The sequence below is a fragment of the Polypterus senegalus genome, chromosome 10 (genome assembly GCF_016835505.1).
Source record: "Polypterus senegalus isolate Bchr_013 chromosome 10, ASM1683550v1, whole genome shotgun sequence".
In the NCBI taxonomy this organism is placed as follows: Eukaryota; Metazoa; Chordata; class Cladistia; order Polypteriformes; family Polypteridae; genus Polypterus; species Polypterus senegalus.
The window spans coordinates 65,983,328-66,008,225 of NC_053163.1; the positions used below are offsets into that span (position 1 = coordinate 65,983,328).

At 38.6% G+C, this 24,898-nt stretch overlaps 1 protein-coding gene across 2 annotated transcripts; it reads left to right on the forward strand.

Annotated features, from left to right (window-relative positions):
• Nucleotides 1-24,502, forward strand: LOC120537155 (solute carrier family 25 member 53-like). Of its 2 annotated transcripts, XM_039765879.1 has the most exons (3): nucleotides 1-418; nucleotides 21,382-21,484; nucleotides 21,626-24,502. In XM_039765879.1, exon 3 carries the CDS (start codon nucleotides 21,646-21,648, stop codon nucleotides 22,537-22,539), a length of 894 nt encoding a protein of 297 aa, XP_039621813.1. In that variant the 5' UTR covers nucleotides 1-418; nucleotides 21,382-21,484; nucleotides 21,626-21,645; the 3' UTR covers nucleotides 22,540-24,502. The 2 variants fall into 2 exon arrangements, with proteins under 2 accessions (XP_039621813.1, XP_039621814.1); XM_039765880.1 differs by lacking the exon at nucleotides 21,382-21,484.
• Nucleotides 24,503-24,898: the final 396 nt, after the last annotated feature.

The following is a 24,898-nucleotide window of genomic DNA, read 5'->3' on the forward strand; positions in this document are numbered from 1 at the left end:
TTCAGTTTTAAGACTTTCATTCATCAGACACACCCAAAGAGTATCGTCCGAAAGAAAGCGCTTACAACGCGAAGTGATCTTTATTTGTTCGGAGGCAACATTAATTGATTGACAGGGTCCTCTACAAATCAACATGGAGATAATGAACGGCGCAACCAATCAAATGTCTAAAGGCGAACTCGTAGTGAAGCAACATTACCGGGATGATAGGATGCTGAAATACAGGCTGCATCTTGTGAAAGAAACGAAGAGCGAAAGGTGCTAAAAACATTTGTGGAATTCGGTGACAAAACAGCTCAGCTAAAGAACGAGAATTTATTTCATAGTTGTACTTACTACTCAAGCAGAAACGGTGTGCGGTGAATTGATGTGGTGAGCAGAAAAGGAGGTACCCTAACGGAACCGGACCTCTTCGCAGGTGAGAAAGTGCTGCTTTCGATTATTAAGTAAACCAGTGAACCAATGTAGTGCACACATTTTCTATGCGTATTATTATCGCCTTTGAATGTTTAACGAACGGTTAGCCCCGCAGTATTCAGGCTCGTGGAGGTTTAATCTTGGCCGCTTTCTCCCATCCCCCCTGCCCTCTTCAGCGAACCTCCAGTCAGCCTTGTGCACCACGTATGGCGCCGTCCACGAGCACAACCCTAGCCCGTTTAACCATCAAATGCAGAGTGATATTCGTTGCTTTTTAGGCAATCATTTTGTTCTGCATACTGGTGGAGTATTTGCTTATTTGTTTTGGTAGGCGACAGGGTCTTGCGTTTTAAACCTCTCTGTCTGCTTCTAAGAAACCATTGCAATAGTAAGAAGGTGCTCTGTGAGCTGCTATACAATTTATTTCAACTATTATTTTAAACAGAACCTTTCACAATGAGTTTTTTTGGCATTGATGGAGTGAATATTTTGTACGAAACGCCGAATTCATTTCTGTGATTAGCTGCTGTACCTTCAATTTGTCAACTCAGTCGAATCTGTCAGAGCTTTTCCTGTAAGGAGCGCATCACGCTGTAGCAAATTCAAAAAGTGACCCCTGCGCGTCAATAAAGTAGTTACGCTTTTAGGTAAATCTTTTTTTTTAATATATATTGTACTTTAAAACGCACTTTACATTGCAATGCAAGGTCAAAAAGTCATAATATTTATTGACAGTAAACTCAGTAAGTCATGACCTTAACATTGCAAACGATAAGTCAAATGGGTGTGACTAACATGTAAAAAAAGTCAGTCTTAGAAAGTAATGCAAGGCGAAACTGTTATAAGGTTATATTTGGTAGCAAAGTCGTTTTCGATAAGGTATGGTTGCAGTGTCTTAAGTAGCAAAGATTTTTTTTTCTTTTATTTTTTTTTTTATGAAAGGCACCATGTAGGTAGTACGTACCGTATTTGTCCTTATGGGAAACGTTGCTTTTTCCCGAAGCTCATTTCAGAAATATCACAAATGATCCCCTCAAACACATACAAGAATAACAAAAAAGAATAGGAAACATCTAATGATGAGAGAGTATCCACATTAGCAGTATGTATAATCTCATATAGCACTAATAAAGTTTAGTAAAATCGCATCACAGGCGACTATGCAAGAGAATACAAAAAACCTTGCAATATGTACATACTGTAGAAATCATCATCATTTATTTGTAGACATCAGGTGTCCACTGCTGAACAGAGGCCTCTATTAGGAACAGCTTGCTCTTTTGCAACTAGGTTGTTCGGGCAAAACTTCTCATCTCGTCCACCCATCTCGAATGTGTATATAAAAATGCAATTAAATAAATAAATATTCACTTTTTAATGTTTAGTTCAAAATGACTGTATAATTAAATAATAAATTGTGCATATTTCAAGTTAACACTAAACAGCAATATTATAACCAATTTAACTGTTTACCCAGCTATGTCTTTGTGTGAGACCCATCCTATTTATATCATCTGCCACCATCTGTGTTATAGTAGGTCCGCAGCTCAGAGAAAGTGGCCTGTTTTAATAAATGAATAATTAATTGGCTGTCTCATTCTCCGTGGGTGCGCGCCCACGCAGCTGCGGGGACTTGGTACAGTAATTGGGACAAGAAGTACCTGTACAGAAGGGTGTGGTCTTTTTCAATTGCTTCATCGGCTTCCTGTGGTGTGCGATTGAGACGCCACACCCACAGAGCCTTACAAGATCGGGATGTCATAAGAAAACAAAGGGAAAAAGGGAGAAATTGAAGGGAAAAAGGTTGAGCAGAAGAAAAGAATTAAGGTTAAGAGATAGAGAGAGAGAAGGCAGGAGTGAATGAGCGTGCCGGTGCTGGGGTGAGTGCGCAAGCAAGCTTGATAGAGAGAAAAAGAAGGCAGGCAGCCTGGATGGGGGCCCCTGGAATTTAGCGTGCGGCTGTCATTCTGGGTTGGTGAAGTGGGTCAATCTGGCTGAGTAATTTCCTTGAGCTAGAGGGCCAGTGGTAGTGGTTACTCACTGCAAGTCTGTGGGAGTCAAAGTTTCAGATGGTGAGCCTCTCTGGAGCCATGGTCCAGGGAGGACCTGAGCCTGAGTTCGGATTGGGAGCCCTACTGGGAGCCATGGACCAGTAGGAACCCAGACTCATAGTGGACAGTTGGCTGCATTTGCCGGTAGGTCGACTCCTTCGTTGCGAGGTCCCTTCAAGGATGAACAGAGGACACTTAGGTTTAAGAAGAGGCACCAAGCATTTAACAGAAGGCAGTTTCTTGTATGTTGTTTTAACGTCATTTTCATGGATTCTTTATTTATTTGATAATTTTAACCTCCACCAATTCATGTTTTGTGGGATTTTTAATTTATTGACAATTTTTGGATCACTGCACGTTTTGGACACTATTGTTTTGATTTGTTTTAATAAAAGGACTCACACTTTTTCACCATCCCTTTTGCTTGGTGTATTTGTCCTCATCTGCTCAGCTCATCCTGGTCATGACTATTGATGGTGGCGGGTTGAAGAGGCCCCCGGTGGGTCCCGGTAGCGTGGGGCCAACCCACACCATCTAAAACCACATCATCTTAAGCATTCTTCTCAACTTCAATTCTTCTACCTTCATCTTTACCCATTTACCCTCTGCCTTCCGGTTCCACATGCACAGCACAACAACCATTGCCTCCACATCCAATCAGGATGTCTGATTGGTCTCAATCCATGACTTTCCACACATCCATCTGATTATTCTCCTCTCTTCTTTACAGCTTTGCTAAAAAAAATTCGGCCTTCATCTGCCATGTCTCACTCTTGCTGCGCATACTAAACCTCAAACAGCTTTCATAAACATTTTCCTTCAATGCAAGGAGGCTACTTTAGAGTCAAAACTGCGAGCAACTACTTGAATGTCTTCTATGTAATGCTTACCCTCACCATCACAGCTGTGCCCGTACCTCTATCTGCACTCCACATGTCATCTAAGCAGCAGAACTTCCCTTCTTTCTCCAAAACAACTTCAATGCAGATGTTTTCAGTTATGGTTACTACATCAGTATCCTACACCCTACAGACACATTTTCTATAAACAAAGTTCACATTTGCTGCCTACAGACTACACGTCACACCATTGTATCTTTTATGTGCCCTCACTTTTATTAATCATGCATTAGGCTGAGTTTCTCCTAACACCTCTACTGCATATATCATGCGGCTATGCACTCACCTTTTCCATGCATCCTGCCCTACTCACCTCGCACAGTCACCTTGTTCTTTTCTGGATTTACTCCCAGGCGTTTAACATCCAAACTAGCTTTTTATTTCTGTAACTTTCTGTTGCTTTTTGCTGTCATTTGGCATGTAACAGCTTTCATGACAAATCTTCACCCTGGGCTCAGAACAAATTCCTGGTGCATTTTTACCTTCACCTAGTCATCTACACTATTCATGAAACTGCAATTGATGAGAGAAAATTAAACAATAAGATTCTCAGGCCTGTTTAGGAGAGTGATGTGAAAGACTCTGTCGGAATCTGGAAGCATAATGATGGTAGAATTTCCTTCATTAAAGGATATGACATTTTTGTTTTTGGTTTGCTGACACACTAGAATTGGTTCAGTTGATAAAATCCCCTATAGTTTTAATTCAGCTGTCAGTAGATCAACACTTTTTCTATTAATATAAACACAATACACTTGATTTTTCATGTTTTCCTCATGAATCTTTGATTTTACACAGAGCTCATGCAGCAAACACTAGCAATCAAAACATTTAACTTAAGTCATTACAATCTGAACTCGGGTAACACTCCTTTAATCAGGTGTAAAATCTAAAAATCAAATCTTTTTACTCAGCATTTAGAACTTGAGAATATAGATAGGGTCAAAGATTTTTCAGTGTTTACAAACAATGAATCCGAAATTTGAGAGGAAAGAGTCTGCGGAATACAATGTCAAAGAAAGAGCTAATGAGGAGGAAAAGGAGTAGGTGGTAGCACGCAGTTTATATCACATAAATTTAATTCTGCATTGGCACACAATGTATTCATTCAGACACACAGGCATATTTTCCTCATAAGGTAAAGGTTAACATTCAGTGTGATGTGAATAAGATTTTGTGGCCTCACCATACCCGAAGAAGAGATGGAGATGAAGCTGGCTAGTTTGTTGCATAGCCCACATTAGTCTTTGCAGTTCTGTGTTTTTGGAATAGTGCAATGCCTTGTGTATTGTGTTTCGTTCACAGTGAGGCTTGGAATGCTGTAATAATAATAATAATTCATTACATTTATATTGCACTTTTCAAGGTACTTGCAGCTCTTTACACAGTAAGTGGGAAGCCACTTCAATCACGACTAATACGCAGTCTCCCCCAGATGATGCAACAGTAGCCATTTTGCATCAGTTTGCTCTCCACACATTAGCTGTTAGGGGGCAAAGGGATGATAGCCAATTGGAGATAGGACATAAATAGTGGACCAGAATGACCTGGCCAAGGTGGACAGTTTAGCCAGGACATTGGGATATACCCTACTCTTTACAATGGAGGCCCAGGGATCTTTAATGACAGAGAGTCAGGTCCTCAGTTTTATGTCTTATCTGAAGGACAGTGCCATTTTTACAGTACAGTGTCCCCGTCACGGCACTGGGGCATTGGGATCCACATTCAGAGGTTTATTATTTTTGATTTAATAGTTCAAATAAAACATATACTCTAAAAGATGATTTGCTGTATTTTTGCCATACATACAATTTTCTGTCAGTTACTGTACAAATTAATTTTATAATAAAATAATCCCCCTCCTATCGCGGACGTTACGTTCCAGACCCATCAGCAATAGGTGAAAATCCACGATATAGAAAGATTATATAAATAAACATTTTTTTTATAGTTTAAGCCTTAAAATACCCCTCCCACATGCTTTAAACATATATTATATGGGGATGTCGGCTAAGGATATGAGTAACATCTCTTCATTATAAAAAAAAAAATCTTGGCAGGGAGACAAGGCTTGATCTTGTCAGAAGACAATTTGACATCCCGTGAGAGACATTTTAATGTCACACAAGACAAGGCAGTGAGACAGGACAGCTGCTGTACAGGCTTTTAAATGATCGACACGCAGAGCGACAAGCAGAAGAGGCATCTTGGCAGAAGCAGCACAAAGCCAGTAGCTGATCCATCCGCTTCCCCTTAGCATGCGTTCAGCTCTCCTGCCTTCACAGCGTGAGTGGCAGGAGCATAGCGAGTCTCCAGGGGGGTTGAGTGAAGCAATCGAGACCAGATCATCTTGGAGAGACATTTTGACAACACGCAAGACTAGACATTACATCCTTAAGAAGCCAAACCCGTGAGACGGTGACTTTTTCACATCACACCCTACTTACAAACAATTTAAAACAAGTTCACAAGCCAGCAGATGATCTAAGTACATCTCTTTAGTGTACGTTCAGCCCTCCAACCCCCGCTCCTTCAGAATGGTAGCGACTGAGACGCGCAGTGGCAAAAGGACAGCTGCTGTACAGGCTTTTAAATGATCGACACGCAGTGCGCCAGCAGTAGCAGCAACAAGCCAGCTGATGATCCAACTACTTTTCCTTAGCGTATGTTCAGCCACCCTCCCCACATTGTATGTGTCATATGATGACAAATTTTGATTTTGGTGGAAAAGTGAATGTTTTCAGTGGTTATATTTAATTTTAACATGAAGGCACAGACAAGTGTGTGGTTTCGAAACAGTGTTTTTATCAGATTTGGGAATGGGGGAATTATTTCCTGATATCTTACCTAATCAAACAAACTATAAAAGTCATTCATAACACAGTTAATGCTGAAAGGAATAGTATATTTGAAATCCATCTATAGTTACAGCTATAGCTTATGTATCTATGTGAAACAGCAATGTTTATCTAATTCCTACAGTGCAACAAGAAATATTTGATATAAAGTAAAACGTGAAAAACCATATAAATTGTGGTATATCATGGTACAACTTAATAAAAGTAAGCATGAAAGTACTGATAATCGATAGTTATAATGAGTTCCTGTCTTTTAGGACCTGTTAGTAATAATGTGCTAAAAATAAAAAAAACTCATTTGTAGAGGTTGAGGCAAAATTGAGATTTGAATCAGAAACAATGTTTTGCTTCAGGAACTGTATGTATAGGGTTTTGAGTAAAATGATCTGATACATGTGCTACATGTTTAAGATATGATCAGTATCAAAAGAAATAAGTCAGACACTGTCATCTGTTGGTACAGACACCACAGCCTGTTATATCTTAGATTTTAACAAAACTGCAACAATTTTTGAAACTTCTAAATTAAGTACTGCATTGATAATATTGCACAGAAAATGGAGAGATTCTCTACCAAGAACTAGTTTATGTGGACTACTAGCTGCAAAACCTCTGAACTATAAACATGTAACGGCTATCAGATGTACAATATTTATTTGCTGTCAAAAAGGACTGTGAGGGTTATTTCACCTGGTCTAAAGGTATGGCTCAGCAAAACCCTCCCTAGCACAAACTTCAATGGATTAGCAGTCAAACTTATGGACATTAGAAAGACTTTTTTTACATTGTATGTTATCATTTTTATATATAATTGTTATTTGTATATTATAAGTTGGCGAAGAAGAAGTAGGATAATCAGAGAAATGAAGAAACTATACAGGAGTACAAGGAGAAAAGACATAGGGTGAAGAGAGAGGTGGCAAAGGCTAAAGATAAGGTGTATGATGAGTTGTATAAGAGCTTGGACATTAAGCAGGGAGAAAAGGACATTTACCAATTGGCTAGGCAGACGGACCGAGCTGAGAAAGGTGAGAAGCAGGTTAGGGTGATAAAGGATAATGATGGAAACATACTAACTAGCGAGAAGAGTGTGTTGAATAGTTGGAAAGAGTACTTTGAGAGGCTGATGAATGAAGAGAATGAGAGAGAGTTAACCAGGAAGTGCAACGGATTAACAAGGAGGAAGTAAGGTTAGCTGTGAGGAGGATGAAGAATGGGAAGGCTCTAGGTCCAGATTACATAACTGTGGAGAATGGAGGTGTTAAGGAGAGTTGGCAGTGGAGGTTTTAGCCATAATGTTTAATGCAATCTTGGAAAGTGAGAGGATGCCTAAGGAATGGAGAAAAGTGTACTTGTACTGATTTTTTTAAGAAAGAGTGATGTGCAGAGTTGTAGTAACTACAGAGGGGTAAAATTGATCAGCCACAGTATGACGTTATGGGAATGTGTAGTGGAAGCTAGGTTAAGTAAGGAGAGGATGATTAGCGAGCAGCAGTAGTATGGTTTCATGCCAGGAAAGAGCACTATAGATGCAGTGTTAGCTCTGAGGCTGTTTGATGGAGAAGTATAGAGAAGGCCAGAAGGAGTTTCATTGTGTCTTTGTGACTTGGAGAAAGTATATGACATGGTGCCTGGAGAGGAGTTGTGGTATTGTATGTGGAAGTTGGGAGTGGCAGAGAAGTATGTAAAAGTGGTGCAGGATATATACAAGGGAAGTGTGACAGTGGTGAGGTCTGCAGTAGGAGTGACGGATGTGTTCAAGGTGTAGGTGAGATTACACCTTGAATCATCTTTGACCCCTCTCTTATTTGCAACGGTGATGGACAGGTTGACAGACAAGATCAGACACGACTCCCTATGGACTATAATGTTTAAAGATGACACTGTGATCTGTAACGAGAGTAGGAAGTAGGTTGAGAAGATCCTGGAGGGGTGGAGATATGCCCTAGAGAGGAGAGGAATGAAGGTCAGTTGGACCAAGATCGAATACATGTGCGTGAAAGAGAGGTAGGTAAGAGGAATGGTGAGGATGCAGGGAGTAGAGTTTGCCAAGGTGGATGAGTTTAAATACTTGCGATCAACAGTGCAAAGTACACTGTGTGCATAATTATTAGGCAAGTTGTATTTTTGAGGATTAATTTTAATATGGAACAAACACAGTGCTATCAGTCAATCCAAAATGTTAATAAACCTGAAACCTGAATGTTTCACAACGGAAATGTGAGTGTGAACATCATCAGGGGAATACATATGTGCGCACAATTATTAGGCAACTATTAGTGTGCAGATTTATTATGCAACTAAAGGAAAAATGAAAATTTTCCCATCTCACTTGTTTATTTTCATCTGCTATAGTGAGAATAATAAACAAACACCTCAAAATTTACAAATAAACATCTGACATTTCAAAAAAAATAAATCAATCAATCAATGACCAATATAGCCACCCTTCTTTCCAATAACAGTCATAAGCCTTTCCATTCATGTAGTCTGTCAGTTTCTTGATCTGTTGACGATCAGCTTTTTGTGGAGCAGTGACTACAGCCTCCCAGACACTCTTCAGAGAGGTGTATTGTTTTTCTCCCCCGTAAATCTAGCGTTTAAGAAGTGCCCACAAGTTCTCGATAGGGTTTAGGTCAGATGAGGAAGGGGGGCCATGTCATTATTCCTTCATCTTTAAGGCCTTTACTGGCTGGCCACGCAGTGGAGAACATCAATGCAAGTGATGGAGCATTGGCCTGCATAAAAATCATGGTCTTTTTCCTGTATCACTGTTTGAAGAAAGTGTCTTCGAAAAACTGGCAGTAGGTTTGGGAGTTGATTTTGAGTTCATCTTCAATGCAAAAGGTCCAACTAGCTCATCTTTAAAAATACCAGCTCATATCAGTACCCCACCTCCACGTTGGAGTGGAGCTCTGTGCCCATTACAGATCCACAGGTCCATCCATCTGGTCCATCAAGAGTCACTCTCATCTCATCGGTCCATAAAACCTTTGAAAAAAATCTGTTTTCAGATATTTCTTGGCCCAGTTTTGACGTTTCAACTTATGTTTCTTGTTCAGTGGTGGTTGGGTTTCAGCCCTCCTTACCTTGGCCATGTCTTTGAGCACTGAACACTTTGTACTTCTGGGCACTCCAGGTAGGTTGCAGCTCTGGAATATGAAAGTACTGGAGGATAATGGGTTCCTGGTAGCTTCACGTTTGATTCTTCTCAAATCTTTGGCAGCTAATTTGCGTCTTTTGTTCTCAACACGTTTCTTGCGACCCTGTTGACTATTTGCAACAAAATGTTTGATGGTTCTGTGATCACACACCAATATCTTAGCAATTCCAAAAGTGCTGCATCCCTCTGAAAGACTTTTTACAATTTTTGACTTTTCAGAGTCAGTTAAATCTCTTTTTTGGCCCATTTTGCCTGAGGAAAACTAGCTGCCTAATAATTCTGCACACCTTGATATAGGGTGTTGATCTCCTTAGGCCACACCCTCCCTCATTACACAAATACACATCACCTGACGTGCTTAAATCCAATAAGCATTCAAGTTAATACAGCTTGGAGTTGGAATATACGCATTAAAAATGATGATATGGTCAAAATACTCACTTGCCTAATAATTGTGCACACAGTGTATGCAGTGCAAGAGTGCAGGCAGGGTTGATTGGGTGGAGAAGATTGTCAGGAGTGATTTGTGACAGACGGATACCAGCAAAGGTGAAAGTGAAAGTCTACAAGATGACTACCTATGCTATATGGAGGCAAGATGAGATTGCCTTGGTTTGGACATGTGCAAAGGAGAGATGCTAGGTATATTGGGAAAAGGAAACTGAGGATAGATCTGCCAGGCACAAGTAAAAGAGGAAGGCCTAAAAGGAGGTTTATGGATGTGGTGAGAGAGGCCATGATGATTTTGGGAGTGATGGAGCAAGATTCACAAGGGCTAGAGTTTTCAGAACTTTAAAAAAAAATTTCGTTATACATGTTTAATTATGCCATCCATTCAGAGGTCTAAGCTTATAACTAGTTTTAATTTCACAAATACGTTTATCGTGTGGTGATTGGTTATGTGCAGACAGAAAAAGGATAGGAACTGGGGATTTAGTACATCAGATAGAGAAATTAGTCTAAAAGTAAGAAAAAAGGTTCAATTGAAAAGCGTTTTCTAAAGCTGAACGCTCGGAGGTTGAGCGTTATGCTAGGCTGTTCAATACTGCTTCTTTAGAAGAGTTTGACCCACGACCAGCTGTGGAATTCTGGCTGTCACCTGGCAACAGGCACATCACTCATAAAAAACCTGGGTCATCAGCATCCACTTCTGCAGGACCATCAGTCCAGGGACCATGCAGTTCAGCTCAAACAGAAATGAACAGGATTCAGCCCATGCTGTCTGAGATAGTAAAGATTCTTGGGGGAGAAGATGTTGCAAGACAAAAGCTGAAGAACATGGCAGAAAATGAATCAGGACAGTGTTCTGTTATGTAACTGTAATATATGAAAAAAGAACTAGTGTAGCTATAATGAAGGCATTGTTTATTAGCCAGTTAAAATAAGGGAATCTTTTATATAATGTTCCAGAGCAAGGTGGTAAAATACTACTCCCTGAAAGAACTTTTTTCAGTTTTAAAATGGAAGGCAGTTTTGGTATCAATAAAAGAGATCAGGAAAAATGAACTATTTTTCACTTTTGTTATTTATTTATGGGCAATTGAATTTAACTGGCGGACAAGTGGATTTTCTAAGTTTACTTATTCGTGGACAAGTAGAATAGGGCAGGGCAATATGGCCAAAAATATTTATCACGATATATATTTGAACATTTGCGATAATGATATAACTGACGATATGATTTACGCGAGACAAAATACTTTACAACTCCACAACTTTATTAGTGCAAAAGAACCCCTTCAATTTATTTTCACTTAAACAAGCAGCTGTTTTTATGTGCATTAAAGCTATATAAAAATTTAACAGTGCAAATGCAAATTCCTTTCTGACAGTTTAACCAAAAGGTATTTCCAGTGGAAATGGGCTGACATATCCTGAGCATAACCATGTATAATATCCACAAAACTTAAAAAGAGTTGCTTTGCAACATAAAACATAACATAAAATTCAAGCCTGGAGTGTCCATAGTCTCACTCAGTGTGTTGGTTATAGTCTCCGCTATGCAGTCAATCATATTGCAGGTTGATACAAAACTAACTCTGACCTCTTTAGTGACCCGGAAAACATATTTAATGTAAATAATTGTTTTACATCGGAGATATCTGTGGTTTCATCACGCAGAATACTGCAAAACTTTTCTGTGTGTATATTTTTCAGTATGTTAGATTTTATTTCTCATGCTAAGACATCCAGCAGCTCTTGCATTATTCTTTCAGAGATGTAATGTGCATTTTTACCAACATTAAGACTTTTGAGTGGTAAAGGGAGAGCCTGTTGGATATTCAATTTACACTTGCACAACGGCAGGTACGCATTCTTGACATTTCCACTTTAATCTCGACATTTCTAAATTATTCTCGCCACTTATCTCGAGATTAAATTTGACATGTTGACTTTATTCTCATAGTTTGTCATTAAAGTTGAACATCATAAACTAAACTTCATCTTAAAATGAATGTTTAATTTACTAGATTTTCTCAAACCTCCGTCATAAATTGTAGCAACATGTCGACATTATTCTCGTCATAAGCGTCAAAATTAAAGTGGAAATGTCGAGGATAAAGTTTTTTTTTCTTCACTTTGTCCGTATTGTTTTTTTCTTCACTTTTTTTTATTTTATCAGACCTCCTCTTGCCCACCCACCTCCACATCATTTTTGCTTGTAAACTCCTGCTTCGCTCCCTCTATTAGCATGAAAAGCCCCCTCTCGCCCGCCCTCCTCTCCATACTCCTTGTAACTGTATTAAGCTGCTACACCCCCGCTATTAGCTTTAGCAGTATTTGCCCACCCGCCCGCTCGTCCCTTGCCATTTCTGCAGATCATTAGATCTGCCTGTGCCTGCAGATCTGCGGCTGTCATCTCACAATGTCATGCGAGATGACAGCCGGGCGCTGAACTAAATTAGCCGGGTGGAGCGCCCGGCTAAAATACGCTAGGGAGAACACTGCGTTATAATTAACTTACCTATTCAGCTGGGCGCTGAACTAAATTAGCCGGGTGGAGCGCCCGGCTAAAATACGCTAGGGAGAACACTGCGTTATAATTAACTTACCTATTGCAATGTGCAGGCGATGTCCGAATCATGAAAGTCTGGTTCAGTTGTTGAGTGCGACGGCTTTCACAACGTTGGCCCCATTGTCGGTTGTCACACACACTTGTTTTTCCTCCTGAAGATTCCACGAGCTGAGGAACTCTTTTAAGCCTTTGGCTATATTTTCCCCTGTATGGTCCTCGGGGTAAAAAACTTGTTTTAAGGCACTTGTTTTGTAGCTTCCAGTCTTTGTCCACGTAGTGTATTGTGAGGCTCATGTAAGGGTCTGATGTTCGGCTTGACTACATGTCCGTGGCGGACGCAAAAAACTCCACCGAACATAATGCATTTGACACCTCCGTACAGACCTCTTCATATAAAGCAGGCAAGGTGAATTTAGAGAAGTATTTCTTGGTGGGCAGCTTGTAGCGTCGATCGAACTTTTTAGCATCTTTGTGAAACTTTCTCTTTCCAAACTGTGAATGGGCATCATATCCCTGGCTAAACAATGGGTCACTGCATTAGTTAGTTCCCCCTAGCGTTTGCTACTTTTGTCATAAGGCGTGCAGCTATTTAAAGCTACACCGATTGTCAGCTTCGTTGATTGTCAGAGTCAGCTTCGTTGGTCTCACCACCATGGTAGTTGAAGCGGACGCCTCTTCACGTGCTTTAACAGCTTTGTTGTACTCCAACAAGTGCTTCAGCTTCAAATGATGAAATAGGTTTGTGGTGTTTCCTCCCTTCGCCACAATGGCCTGCTTGCATGTTCAACAAAGAATTGTGCTTTGTTGGGTATCTGACGGGCGAAAACCAAACTAGTTCCACACCACTGAAGTTGCACTTTTTTACAAACCAATTCTGGTTCATCCGTTTCATTCAACGATCTGCTTTCTCCCTTCTCATTCTTCGTCGCCGCCATGCTTTTTCCGTCATGTGCGTATAAAAACAAAGGCACTGCACATGTGCGTTTTACCCATATTCTATTGTGATATTTCATTTTCTTATCATTGCCTAACATTGTACCGGTATTACCGTGAAATGTATAATATGGCCCAGCCCTAAAGTAGAAACAAATTTGATTTCCACACCCCTGGTGAGATTAAAGCCATTAATGAAATCACCATGTTAACCTGAAATGCGTGTCCTTATGTGTATAGAGCCTCTGCTGTGATGTGTCATTAGTAACCAAGGTAAAGTGTCATCCCCAGAAATACAGTAGATACAAAGCAACTTAATTTCCCAATAAATAGACAGATACAGTGGAACCTCGGTTCACGACCATAATTCGTTCCAGAACTTTGGTCGTAAACCGAGTTGGTCGTGAACTGAAGCAGTTTCCCCCATAGGATTGTATGTAAATACAATTAATCTGTTCCAGACCGCACAAAGTTTATGTAAATGTAAAGATTAAGCACAAATGTAGTCAATTACACCATAGAATGCACAGTGTAATAGTAAACTAATGTAAAAACATTGAATAACACTGACACAAAAAACCCAGGCTCCCTGCTCAGCCTGCTCACGCGCTCTCTCTCTCTCTGTAGCATACACACAGCACGAGGGTTCTCAGATTGTTAAATGAATAAACTGGTAAATAGTTATTCCACCTCTTGTAATATCTTTCTTTACTTCGATTTCAATTTTCTTCAAAACTTTTTCACACCACTCTTCACTTGCTTAGAAGCCATAGTTAACTGCAAAAGCACACGAAATACTGTAGAGCACAAAGAGTGCAGGTAATGCATGCACGTCTCTACTGAGAACAATGAACAGGGCTCTTGCAGCCACGTGGCTCGCTCGCTCTCTCTCTCTTTCTCTCTCAGCCTGCCTATTGGGGGGGGTGGTTCACTGTACTACCTGCTTTTCAGAGAAAGAGTCTCAGGCAGGCAGATAGGCAGGCAAACACGTGCAGCAATCTCCCCCTCCCCAGCAGGCACGTCTCTCTTTCTTTCTCTCTCTTTTTCTCTCTCAGCGCAGGCAGGCATGGGAAACTGGCTTGTTCGTATACTGAGTGTGTGGTTGTGAACCGAGGCAAAAGTTTGGCAAACTTTTTGGTTGTGAACCAAGACGTTCGTGAACTGAGCTTCCACTGTAGAAGTTATCAAGAGCAGAAAAATGATGTTCAAGCTGTAGTAATTTCCTACTCAAGGGCATACTCAGATGCTCCTGCTGGTCATAAACTTGACACAAAATCCTTTCAAGAGTACTTGTAGCCTTTTTCTGTCCAGCTCAGTGTTGCCAATAGAGATAAAATGTTAATGTTGGTATTTTGCTGGTATTTTGTGGTCTGTCTCACTGAAAGTTGCTGTGTTAAACATTGAGACAAGCTGAAGTGGAAGAGATTGGGAAACCACAGGTCTTGCTCCTGTAGGATGCTATTATAGTGAGAAAACGCATTTTAAATATTGTTGGTGGTTGTACTACAATTCTTATCTGTCATATTACAACAAATCTTTGTTAGTGCCTGTTTCTTTAATGTGAGTGGCATTTCTTCAGCCATAGTATTCTTTCAGATCTTTGTTAGGTATGGATGGAGATTTTCAGCTTCATTGCTAGGTGTATTAATGTTTGATTTAATTGAATACTAGAATCCCTGAAGCCTACAAAAAAGGCTGGAATCCCGGGCCACCTTAAATTCCTTCTCACCTCTTCATCAGTGTCTTTTGTTTTGCAAATGTGTTAATCAGCACAAGCAATAAGCAGCCTGCTATCTCATCCCCCACCGACGCAGATGGAGTTCTCTCAGCTCAAGTCTCTTTATCTGGGTGTGAAGTGCCTGGAGTTGTATAGGGTAAATAATATATTGTTATTTGGAACACCTACATTTCATGTGTGTTCCGTGTCTACAAATATCTGGGTAAATGTAGGATGATGGGAAATGTGAGGCAAGAAATGCAGAATACATACCTAAAACAAACTTTTTCCATGTTATAGTAATAATGACGTGAAGTGTACAATGTGTGAAGACTTTAGTCTAAGTATCAAATAAACACGTGCGCTTTTAGTCAAGAATAAAATAAACTTAAAAAACAAAAATCATTCAATTTACATGTTGCTGTCAATGAGTTAAAAACCCAAGCTAAGATGTCAATCGACAGAAAGTTGATATGTCTTCTTGGATGGTGCAGGGGTAAGAATTGCTGTCTTATAATGAAAAGGTTGCAGGTTCGAGTGTGGGTGCTCCTCGTTTTGAGTAGTGAGCTGCTATTTTTATTAGAATAATATAATTTACTAGCAAAATACCCGCGCTTCGCAGCGGAGAAGTAGTGTGTTAAAGAAGTTATGAAAAAGAAAAGGGAACATTTTAAAAATAACGTAACATGATTCTCAATAGGGTGGCACGGTGGCTCCCGGGTTAGGGTTACACTTATGAATATGCTTGTATGTATCACACGCTTCATATTTTTTTGCTGCCTTCTCAATTGTGTAATTTGGTTTTTGTTCAGCACTCTTTGGAACTGTTGCTTTTTGTCTGTGCACTGCGTCATTTCACGTGAGCCACTCGGTGTACATGCATCAAAGTTTCCCAGCTGTGCTGGTGCCATCTCGTGCGATGTCCACGGCTGTATTTAATGTTAGCTAAGACCCGGCACTTAAAGGTTTCTCTCGCAGTTTCGCCAAGTTTGTGCCAAACGCCACCCTGACCATCTCATCTTCCTCTGCATAAGCACAGTCCCAGCAGTGTTTCTATTGGTTTGTCGCTGACGGACGGCCTTATATGGGCAGGCACTAAATTACGTGGGAGGCGTAACTCCGCCTCCCACGGGCATCGAGCAGAAGTCTATTATAGTATATGGACGAAAAAATAGGTTCCAGTTATGACCATTACGCGTAGAATTTCGAAATGAAACCTGCCCAACTTTTGTAAGTAAGCTGTAAGGAATGAGCCTGCCAAATTTCAGCCTTCTACCTACACGGGAAGTTGGAGAATTAGTGATAAGTGAGTCAGTCAGTGAGTTTGCCTTTTATTAGTATAGATTATAGTACTATTACTATAACATACATTTAATTTGAGTCTGTAACACCTGGTGTAAATTTTGGCTGCTTGTAAAAGTTTTTTTTATTATTCAGTTTTATACAGTCAGTGACATTCACATGGTACAGCAAACTTGCCTTTCCCTCTCTGAGTTGATGGTGTTTATCTCCGTTCTTTAGTGTGGTTGATGTCTGCTATTTGTTGTAAAGAAGAAGTCTGTCTTCTCAGTACAATGCGCCATAACATGGAGTACTGGCAAGATCAAAAAAAAAAACATCTTTCCTTTTATATTGATGCTGTTTACAATCTGTACTTGAAAAATTTGTCACATCTTAAAATGTACAGTACATCATTTTATAATTTTGTGTTTGGTCACTGAGTGGTTTGGTCTTGTTTGTACTCTGCATATTAACGTCATTGTTAAAGAACATTAACATTTAATAGTGTTCCACTTTGGGCACACAATAAGCTATTATTTGGTGTATCTACAGACTCTTGTTAAACTTATTTTTGTCACTAAAATAACCTGTTAGAAAGACACATTTCACTTTTAGATTTACTTTATTGGTAATATTGTCATTTCGACTGGTACTGACATGTTGCTTTTCTTAACTAACAGTCATCAGTCAAACATGAGGAGTCATGTCTATGCAAAATATATAATTCTAAATAGATGGTGCTAATATCAATGCATTGTTCATGTTCGTGCATATGGTTTGAAAGAAGAGGTAGAAGTAGTATCATAAGTGCAGTTTAGGCCATTGCTAAGTCACAACTGTGGGGAGATAAATGTCTAGTCCACAAAAGTGTACTACTGTTGGCCAGAAAGCAATAAAAATAAAACTTTCCCATTGAACCATTGTATCTACATACCTTTCTGTATACAGTGATCCCTCCTCGATCGCGGGGGATTGCGTTCCAGAACCCCCTGTGAAAGGTGAAAATCCGCGAAGTAAAAACCATACATTTATATTGTTTTTATATTGTCACACAGGAGGTGTGTAGAGACAATGACTTTAAAACACTGCAAACAAAAATTTGTCTCTTTTTCAAAAGTTTAAACTGTGCTCCATGACAAGACAGAGATGACAGTTCCGTCTCACAATTAAAAGAATGCAAACATATATTCCTCTTCAAAGGAGTGCGCGTCAGGAGCAGAGAATGTCAGAGAGAGAGAGAGAGAAAAGCAAACAATCAAAAATCAATAGGTGCTATTAAGTATGCGAAGCACCGCCCGACAAAGCAGCCGCAAAGGGAGAAATGTGAAGGTAGTCTTTCATCATTTTTTAGAGGAGCGTCTGTATCCTCTAGGCCAGTGTGTGAACAGCCTCTCTTCTCACACCCCCTCCGTCAGGAGCAGAGAATGTCAGAGAGAGAGAGAGAGAAAAGCGAACAATCAAAAATCAATAGGTGCTGTTAGAGCTTTTAAGTATGTGAAGCACCGCACAGGAAGCATATCGTGTATCATTGAGGAGTTTTATTTAATACATAATACGTGCTCTGATTGGGTAGCTTCTCAGCCATCCGCCAATAGCATCCCTTGTATGAAATCAACTGGGCAAACAAACTGAGGAAGCATGTACCATAAATGAAAAGACCCATTGTCCACAGAAATCCGCGAACCAGCGATAAATCCATGATATATATTTAGATATGCTTACATATAAAATCCGCGATGAAGTGAAGCTGCGAAAGTCAAAGCACGATATAGCGAGGAATCACTGTAAATAGAGTAACATTTTAATTATCTGGGGATTTTTGAGACATGATGTTCAGTTTCAACATTTATACTCTTAACCTCAAATATCAACCATTCAAGCACACCATCTTTATATTTAATAGAAATAACCTCTTTAATCACTACTCCACTTATATCCTGGGTTTTTTAATCCATTTAGATCAGGAATCACCAGTCTCTGTTAAAGAAGGCTTCAACAACTAAAGATTTCAGTTAGCTTGTTTTTAAGAAGAGGTCTCAGTTTTTGCTATCAGGTATACAGTACATATCATCCAGTTTTATAACTGCTTCAACTCTTTGCTGCCTCTGAACAAATGTTAATTTTTTATGAAATTTCGGAAAGTTAGTTTTTGAAGTAATAACTTGTAGTGCCCTGAACTGGAGTCTTTTTTTATTAGGATTTTTATTTTTTTGTTTGTTTATTTTAGCTTGATTGACTGCTTCATAATTTCTTACATAGTGTGGTCCATAGAATAAGGAAAGGTTTAATATGTTTGGGACATAGAGTGATTAGAGAGAGAATCATCAGTACCAAGCTGGGTTGATTACCAAGAAAGCTATATTAAGCTATCTGAGCAAAAGTGTATGTTGGAGTCTTTCTGTTTTGAGAGTAGTAAAGTGGAGATGTTTTTTGTTCACATAGCTCACGTATAAATAAAATGGTGCCCATTATGCCATATGCATGCACAAAGGCATCTGACAAGTTTCTAGTAACATTACTTGGTGACATCAGCAACTAGTGAGCAACTATTGGTAAAGTAAACACAGTCATGTGAATTGATTTTTTTCAACAACAGGCAAATATTTGATCTTCCTTCAAATAGTGTCTACAGATAAAAGTGATATACTTGAACTAATGATACATGAAATTGTCATGATGTGTTTATTCATTCAGAAAAATGGTTGTGGAATGCATATGAATGCATACAAGTCTGTCAAGACATTTAAAAAGATTTCCAAATTATTTGAAATAAATCATTCAACTGTAAGGAAAATCATCTACATGTGGCATACATTTCAAACAACTGGAAATTCAGCCCAAGAACTGACCATTTGATGCTAAAAGAAGTGTCCAAGAACCCTATATTTCATTGTGGGATCTGCAAATAACTCTTGCAAATGTTCCTGTCAAAGTGTATGGATCTAAAATTAGAAATAGATTGCACAAATGTGACCTACGTGTTAGGTCTGTCAGGAAAAGTCATTTGCTGTCTAAAAAGAACATTAGGACAAGACTACAGCTTACCAGTGAACAAGCCTTCTGGAACAGTGTGCTCTGGACAGGTGAATCAAATTTAGAGTTGTTTTGCCACAGTAACAGTATACATGTTTGGTTCATTTTGGGAGAAGAACCTTATAACACTTATGAAGCATGATGAGGGAAATGTTAGGGTTTGGGGTTGTTTTGCTGCCTCGGGGCTTTGGAAGCTTACAGTTATTGAGTCAATATTCATTCAGCATCATATCAAAGTGTGCTTGAGGAGAATGTGAGGCCACCTTCCTGAAAGTTGATGTTGAACTGGAAAAGGACCTTTCCATATGACAGTGATTTATAGCACACTTGCAAATCAACCAAAGCATGTTTCAAAAAGAAGAAAATGAGGGTTCTAGACTGGTATAGTCAAGCCCTGATTTGCTTCCATTGACATGTTGTGTAGGGATTTGAAATGGACAGTACATGCTAGAAAACATTACAACTGAAGGATCATTACATAAAGGAGTGCACAGAGTTGTCAGTAACAGTGGACAGTTATGTAAAACAATTCCAAGAAGTCATTTCTGAAGGGAGCAATACCTGCTTCTGAGGCTTAAGGATGTACTTACTTTTTTCTCGGTAGACCACAATATCTCTCAAAATTTTTGTTGAATAAAAAATTAAAAAGGCACATTTTCCTTGTGTTTTTATTCAATATTACACCTTTATCTATAGGCACTAAGCAGGAAGATCAATTGTTTGCCTGTTCAAATATGTTGAAAAAATCAAAATATTTCCATGGACTGTACTTAATTATTTAACTTAACATGACTATAAAAGTTTTTTACTAAATTGTGACAAGGAGCACTGCATTTAAAAACATTTCTACATGTTATACATATTCATCATAGATTAATTGTTTGCATACAATATTTAGAAGGAATCCCCACCAAAGTAAGGTGTAATCCATTCTGGTTTACTAAACATTTTACTGATTTTTCTCAGATACAGCATAAAAGAGGTGGAACAAGAGAGCTAATTAATTGACAGCAACAAGTACCTGGAAAGAAGAAAAATATGCAACCATTGTTATCACCCAGGTCTGGGATTGCCATCCTCCGATCTATCTATTCATCAATTGTTAGCCCATTTCTTTTAGCTCTTGCTCTTGATCAAAGTAAAGCTGGGATTGTTTGGTAAATTGATGACTCTCAATTGTGTAGTAGAATATGGGAATCTAGGTGTGTTTGTGAATTCCATTTATGTACCCTATGCTTCCTGAAAAGGAACCAGCTATCATTGACGCAATTTGTTTTAGGTTTTATGATTGCAAAGTTATTTATTGCTATTTTTATTATGCATGCAGAAAATTTTTCATAAGTTATCTACTTATCTGTTTCAAGTTCTTAAACATCATAGATCATTTTTGTATCATTGTTTTGTTACTGTTATTTATCAACAATTTTATTAATTTTTTTTTTTTTATTATTGCCATTCATCAAAATGACATTTTGCATTGTTTATGGGCACTGCCTTTTTAGGACTTCCATCATTAAATTGCAACTCCTGGTAGCTTGGGGGCATAGTCTCATAAGTTGTACTCTGCTTTATAAAGCAATGTCACAGATATGGATACATCTGAGATTGTGGATAAAACTTAATATAGTGAGTTCTGTTGTTGAAAACTTCACTGAATTTCTGCCAGTTTTAATCCGACTGCCAAAATAAATCTCGATACGGGGCTTTGTTCAACAATGGTGCAATCCTGCAGCCCATTTTCATTTCACCTTGGCTTCAACTTATCTTAAAGGCAGAGCACTGTGCTGTGTGTGTTCGTACTACCCAAAAGGCATCATGAAGTTGTTGTTATTAAGTCAGCATCTATATGTTGCAGTTTCTGGGTAATTTTCAGATTTCCTTTACTTTTTGATTTACCCTCATACCTATATGAATATAATATTTACTTACTGTAAATGTTTGTTACAGTGGATATTAACTGATAAAGTGTCAACTACTGAATATGAAATTTGCATCCCTACTTACCTCCAACAGGTACCTTTGTGTTAGCTCCAGGAATGCTTGAAGAGGGCACACATCAGTAAATCAACATATGCTTCACTGACAGTAATACTCACTCACAAAACACTGATGTAAGGTAAAGAGGAAATCTGTTCATAATCAGAATTAAATTTCTTGTATTCCAATTATATTGTCTGACTTTCACTTGAAACTTGGCAGATTGTTTTTATTCTTTGCCCTTAATCATGAAATGTATTTTTTTTTTCTTTTCTAATAGGCTTTCTGAAGGAAAAAAGAATGCAGGATCGATCAAACCACCAAGGGCTAGACAGGGGACTAAGACTTGTTGATTTATTGCGCAATAGTTCCTTTAGTGGAGCGGCCTCTAGCTTGGTAACAACTTTGATAACATTCCCAATCTACAAGACCACCTTCAGGCAACAGCTTCATGCCTTGGTAATACGAGAAGCCTTAAAGCAGCTCTACAAAGAAGGACCACTGAAGTTCTACAGAGGTGTTCTACCACCAATGTTGGCTAAAACGGTTCAGGGAACAGTATTATTTGGCACCTATGAAACTGCCCTACATTGGCTGTCATCTAGAAGTGATGGTAGATCACAGTCCATCCTTCTGTGCTGTATCTCAGGATTTTTCTCTGGAACCATTGAGGCTCTTATCCTCACTCCTTTCGAGAGAGTCCAAAATATACTACAGGATAGCCGCAAAGACTCCAAGTTGCCCAATGTCCGTAGAATCCTGCAACAATTTAATAGCAGCAGTGGATATCAGGTTCTGACTAATGGCTACTATAGAGGATTTCTTCCCACAGTGTTAAGAAATGGTGTTGGAAGTGCCATGTTCTTTAGCTCTAAGGATCTAATCCGTGACCACTTGACACAAAGAGGCCTAAGTGCACATGTGTCTTCCTTTGTTTCAGGAAGTGTGAACAGCATAGTCATCAGCTTATTGTTGTACCCATTATCTGTTCTGATTGTCAACATGCAGTCCCAGGTTGGCGGGGAGGTACGGAATTTAAAGGACTCCATCACTGCTGTCTGGCGTTCCCGTCAAAGTCAAGTTCATCTCATCTACCGAGGGGTTTTGTTGGTCATTCTTCGATCTTGTATAACATGGGGACTCACAACCACAATGTATGAGTCCATGAAGGGGAAATCTTTCAAAAGTGATTAAACCAGAGAAACTGGATTTAACCAATGCCACTCAGATAATCCATGGGAGAGCCACAACATTTGTAGGTTTACATTCTATTCATACTCCTTATTCAAAGGTTCACCGATTACTGTTTGTTAATCTGTTTTTTCTTAGTACTTGGACTGTTTGATTTTCACTGTGAGGCATAAGAACACAAGAATCAATATGGCTGTCTGTGGTGTTGAAGTCTCAGGTATAATAAAATAATAAACAACATTTCTATTATATCATTATTGTAGCCTAAAGTTTAGTCAATTAAATTATAAAGCATGTTCATTAAAACAAGGTATTTTTGCTTAGGTTTTTTCAAGATGATATCAATAAACCCCTACAGCCCAAATTCATTACTTGGTGATGTTAAAGATGTTATGTTCAGCACTAATGCATTATTTCATTTGATAGCTTTATTGTTTTAAATACAAGTTTAGCTAATATCAGAGAGTTGTCTTCTTTTTAGCTTATCTATCAGGTTAACACTATGACAAAAATGGTGCTAATGGTTATAGGAATCTGAAAGCGAGTCATGACATTGTCTAACAAGACCCATGGGCAGGTTAATCTCAAAGCAAAGTGCAAAGCGGCACACTCCTCGGGGAACCACATTTTGGGGGACTCATGCAGGAAACATCCACAATCCCTTTACAAATACACATAACAATATAAGTATATGCATGTTAAATATTTTCATAAAGCAGCGCAGAAAGCTATTCATGATAACACCCTAAAAAAAAAAAAAAAATTTCTACCATAGGCCCAATTTCCCTTTGAGACAACCATGTCCACAGGGGTTTCAGCATTAAAAATTACTATTGCTTGACCCCTTTGTCAGCAATTTAGAAATCTTAAGTTGCATCACTGTCATAATCAGAGTTTAATTCAAGAAAACAGATGGAAAAGGGCATTTTTCTAAACAATAACAGAAATATGACTGCAGTATTTGGGTTTATTTTTCTGTTCACACACTGTGAGCCAAAGAAGTGTTTATGTAAGAAACATTAGTTTAATAATATGGAAATCATTCTCAGGCAGATTTGTGTGCTTCCCACAGTTAAGTGACAAGGGTTTGATTACTCATCTGGTCACTATCTTTAAGGGAGTATACATTTTAACCTGGAGAAATTAAAATTGTTAGGTGGTATAGAAAGTAACAGGCTACATGATTAGTTTCTTTAGCATTCCCACAATTGTACTGAGGGGTTACAGAAAATGTTCTGTATACATCTGGCTATTTTTGAAACATCTTACACTAATATAGAGATGAAGGGGTTCTGCATGCCCTTAATTATTGTTAAAAAATTATTTGTATATTGTTGATTCAATAGTGAAATGGGACTCCTTTTTGGGGTTACTATGATGCCTCTTTGGTGACTCAAATTTCACCTTCTACTTTTATGGTAAGGTCTTTCCTGAAATTCTTCACAAATATGGCATTTTTATGGAACTATGCACAGATATATAATTAGACTTGCAAAGTAAATCAGGGTATTGAACTGAACCTACAGCCTCCAGGTATAATGTCTAAATCTTCTTGCCACAATACCTGAGGTCTGTGAAATTAATTAAAAAAAGACTATTGCTGCTTCTGTGCTACCACTAAGACTTAGAATAAGGCTGACAGACTGATTATAGGTATGCCATTGTAAAAAAGCACTTCGAAATAGGTGTTTTTTTGCACATTGATTATGTCAAATGTAAGCAACAAGTATTTGGATGCTTAACTTGGGAAGATATAGAGGAGAGTATTAAAACTGTTGCTTTCACTGATTTTTAAACTGATAATTTAACTATTACATTCTGTCTCTACTGTTCAACAGTACACTTGATGCCTATTCAATCCACTTTCTTTGACTTTTGCCTGTGTAATACCTAAGCACAAATAAATGTTCTTAAAAGCATGATAAAAACTTCAACTGCTTGCATTTTGCTGTAATTCTCTGCACACAAAGTAAAACCAACTCATACATCCAAAACAGTATTTCGACTCTAGTTTTGTCATTAGCATAATGACATGGGCTGAGAACGCTCGATCGATGTTCATTACTATAAAATTATAATGAAAAATATGTTCTGATATTTTTCAGGTAAAGGAAACAGAGCTAAGGTTGTTATACTCTATTCATGGCACTGGAGTGTAGTTATATGTTGCACGTTAATTAGTATATGCAATTAAGAACTAAACTGTACTCTATATGTGATAATAATTACTCTATTAACATATAAAATGTGTCATAATCAATACGCCATGCAGGAACCAACTGAGCAATTACATTTTTGCGAGTGATTTAAGGAACATTTGAAAAAATGCAGAAGAAGTAAAATAAAAAGCTGTCTTTTTCTG

Excerpts from the sequence above, each read along its gene's own strand:
- LOC120537155 (XM_039765879.1), top strand. The coding sequence starts at position 21,646 with ATGCAGGATCGATCAAACCACCAAGGGCTAGACAGGGGACTAAGACTT.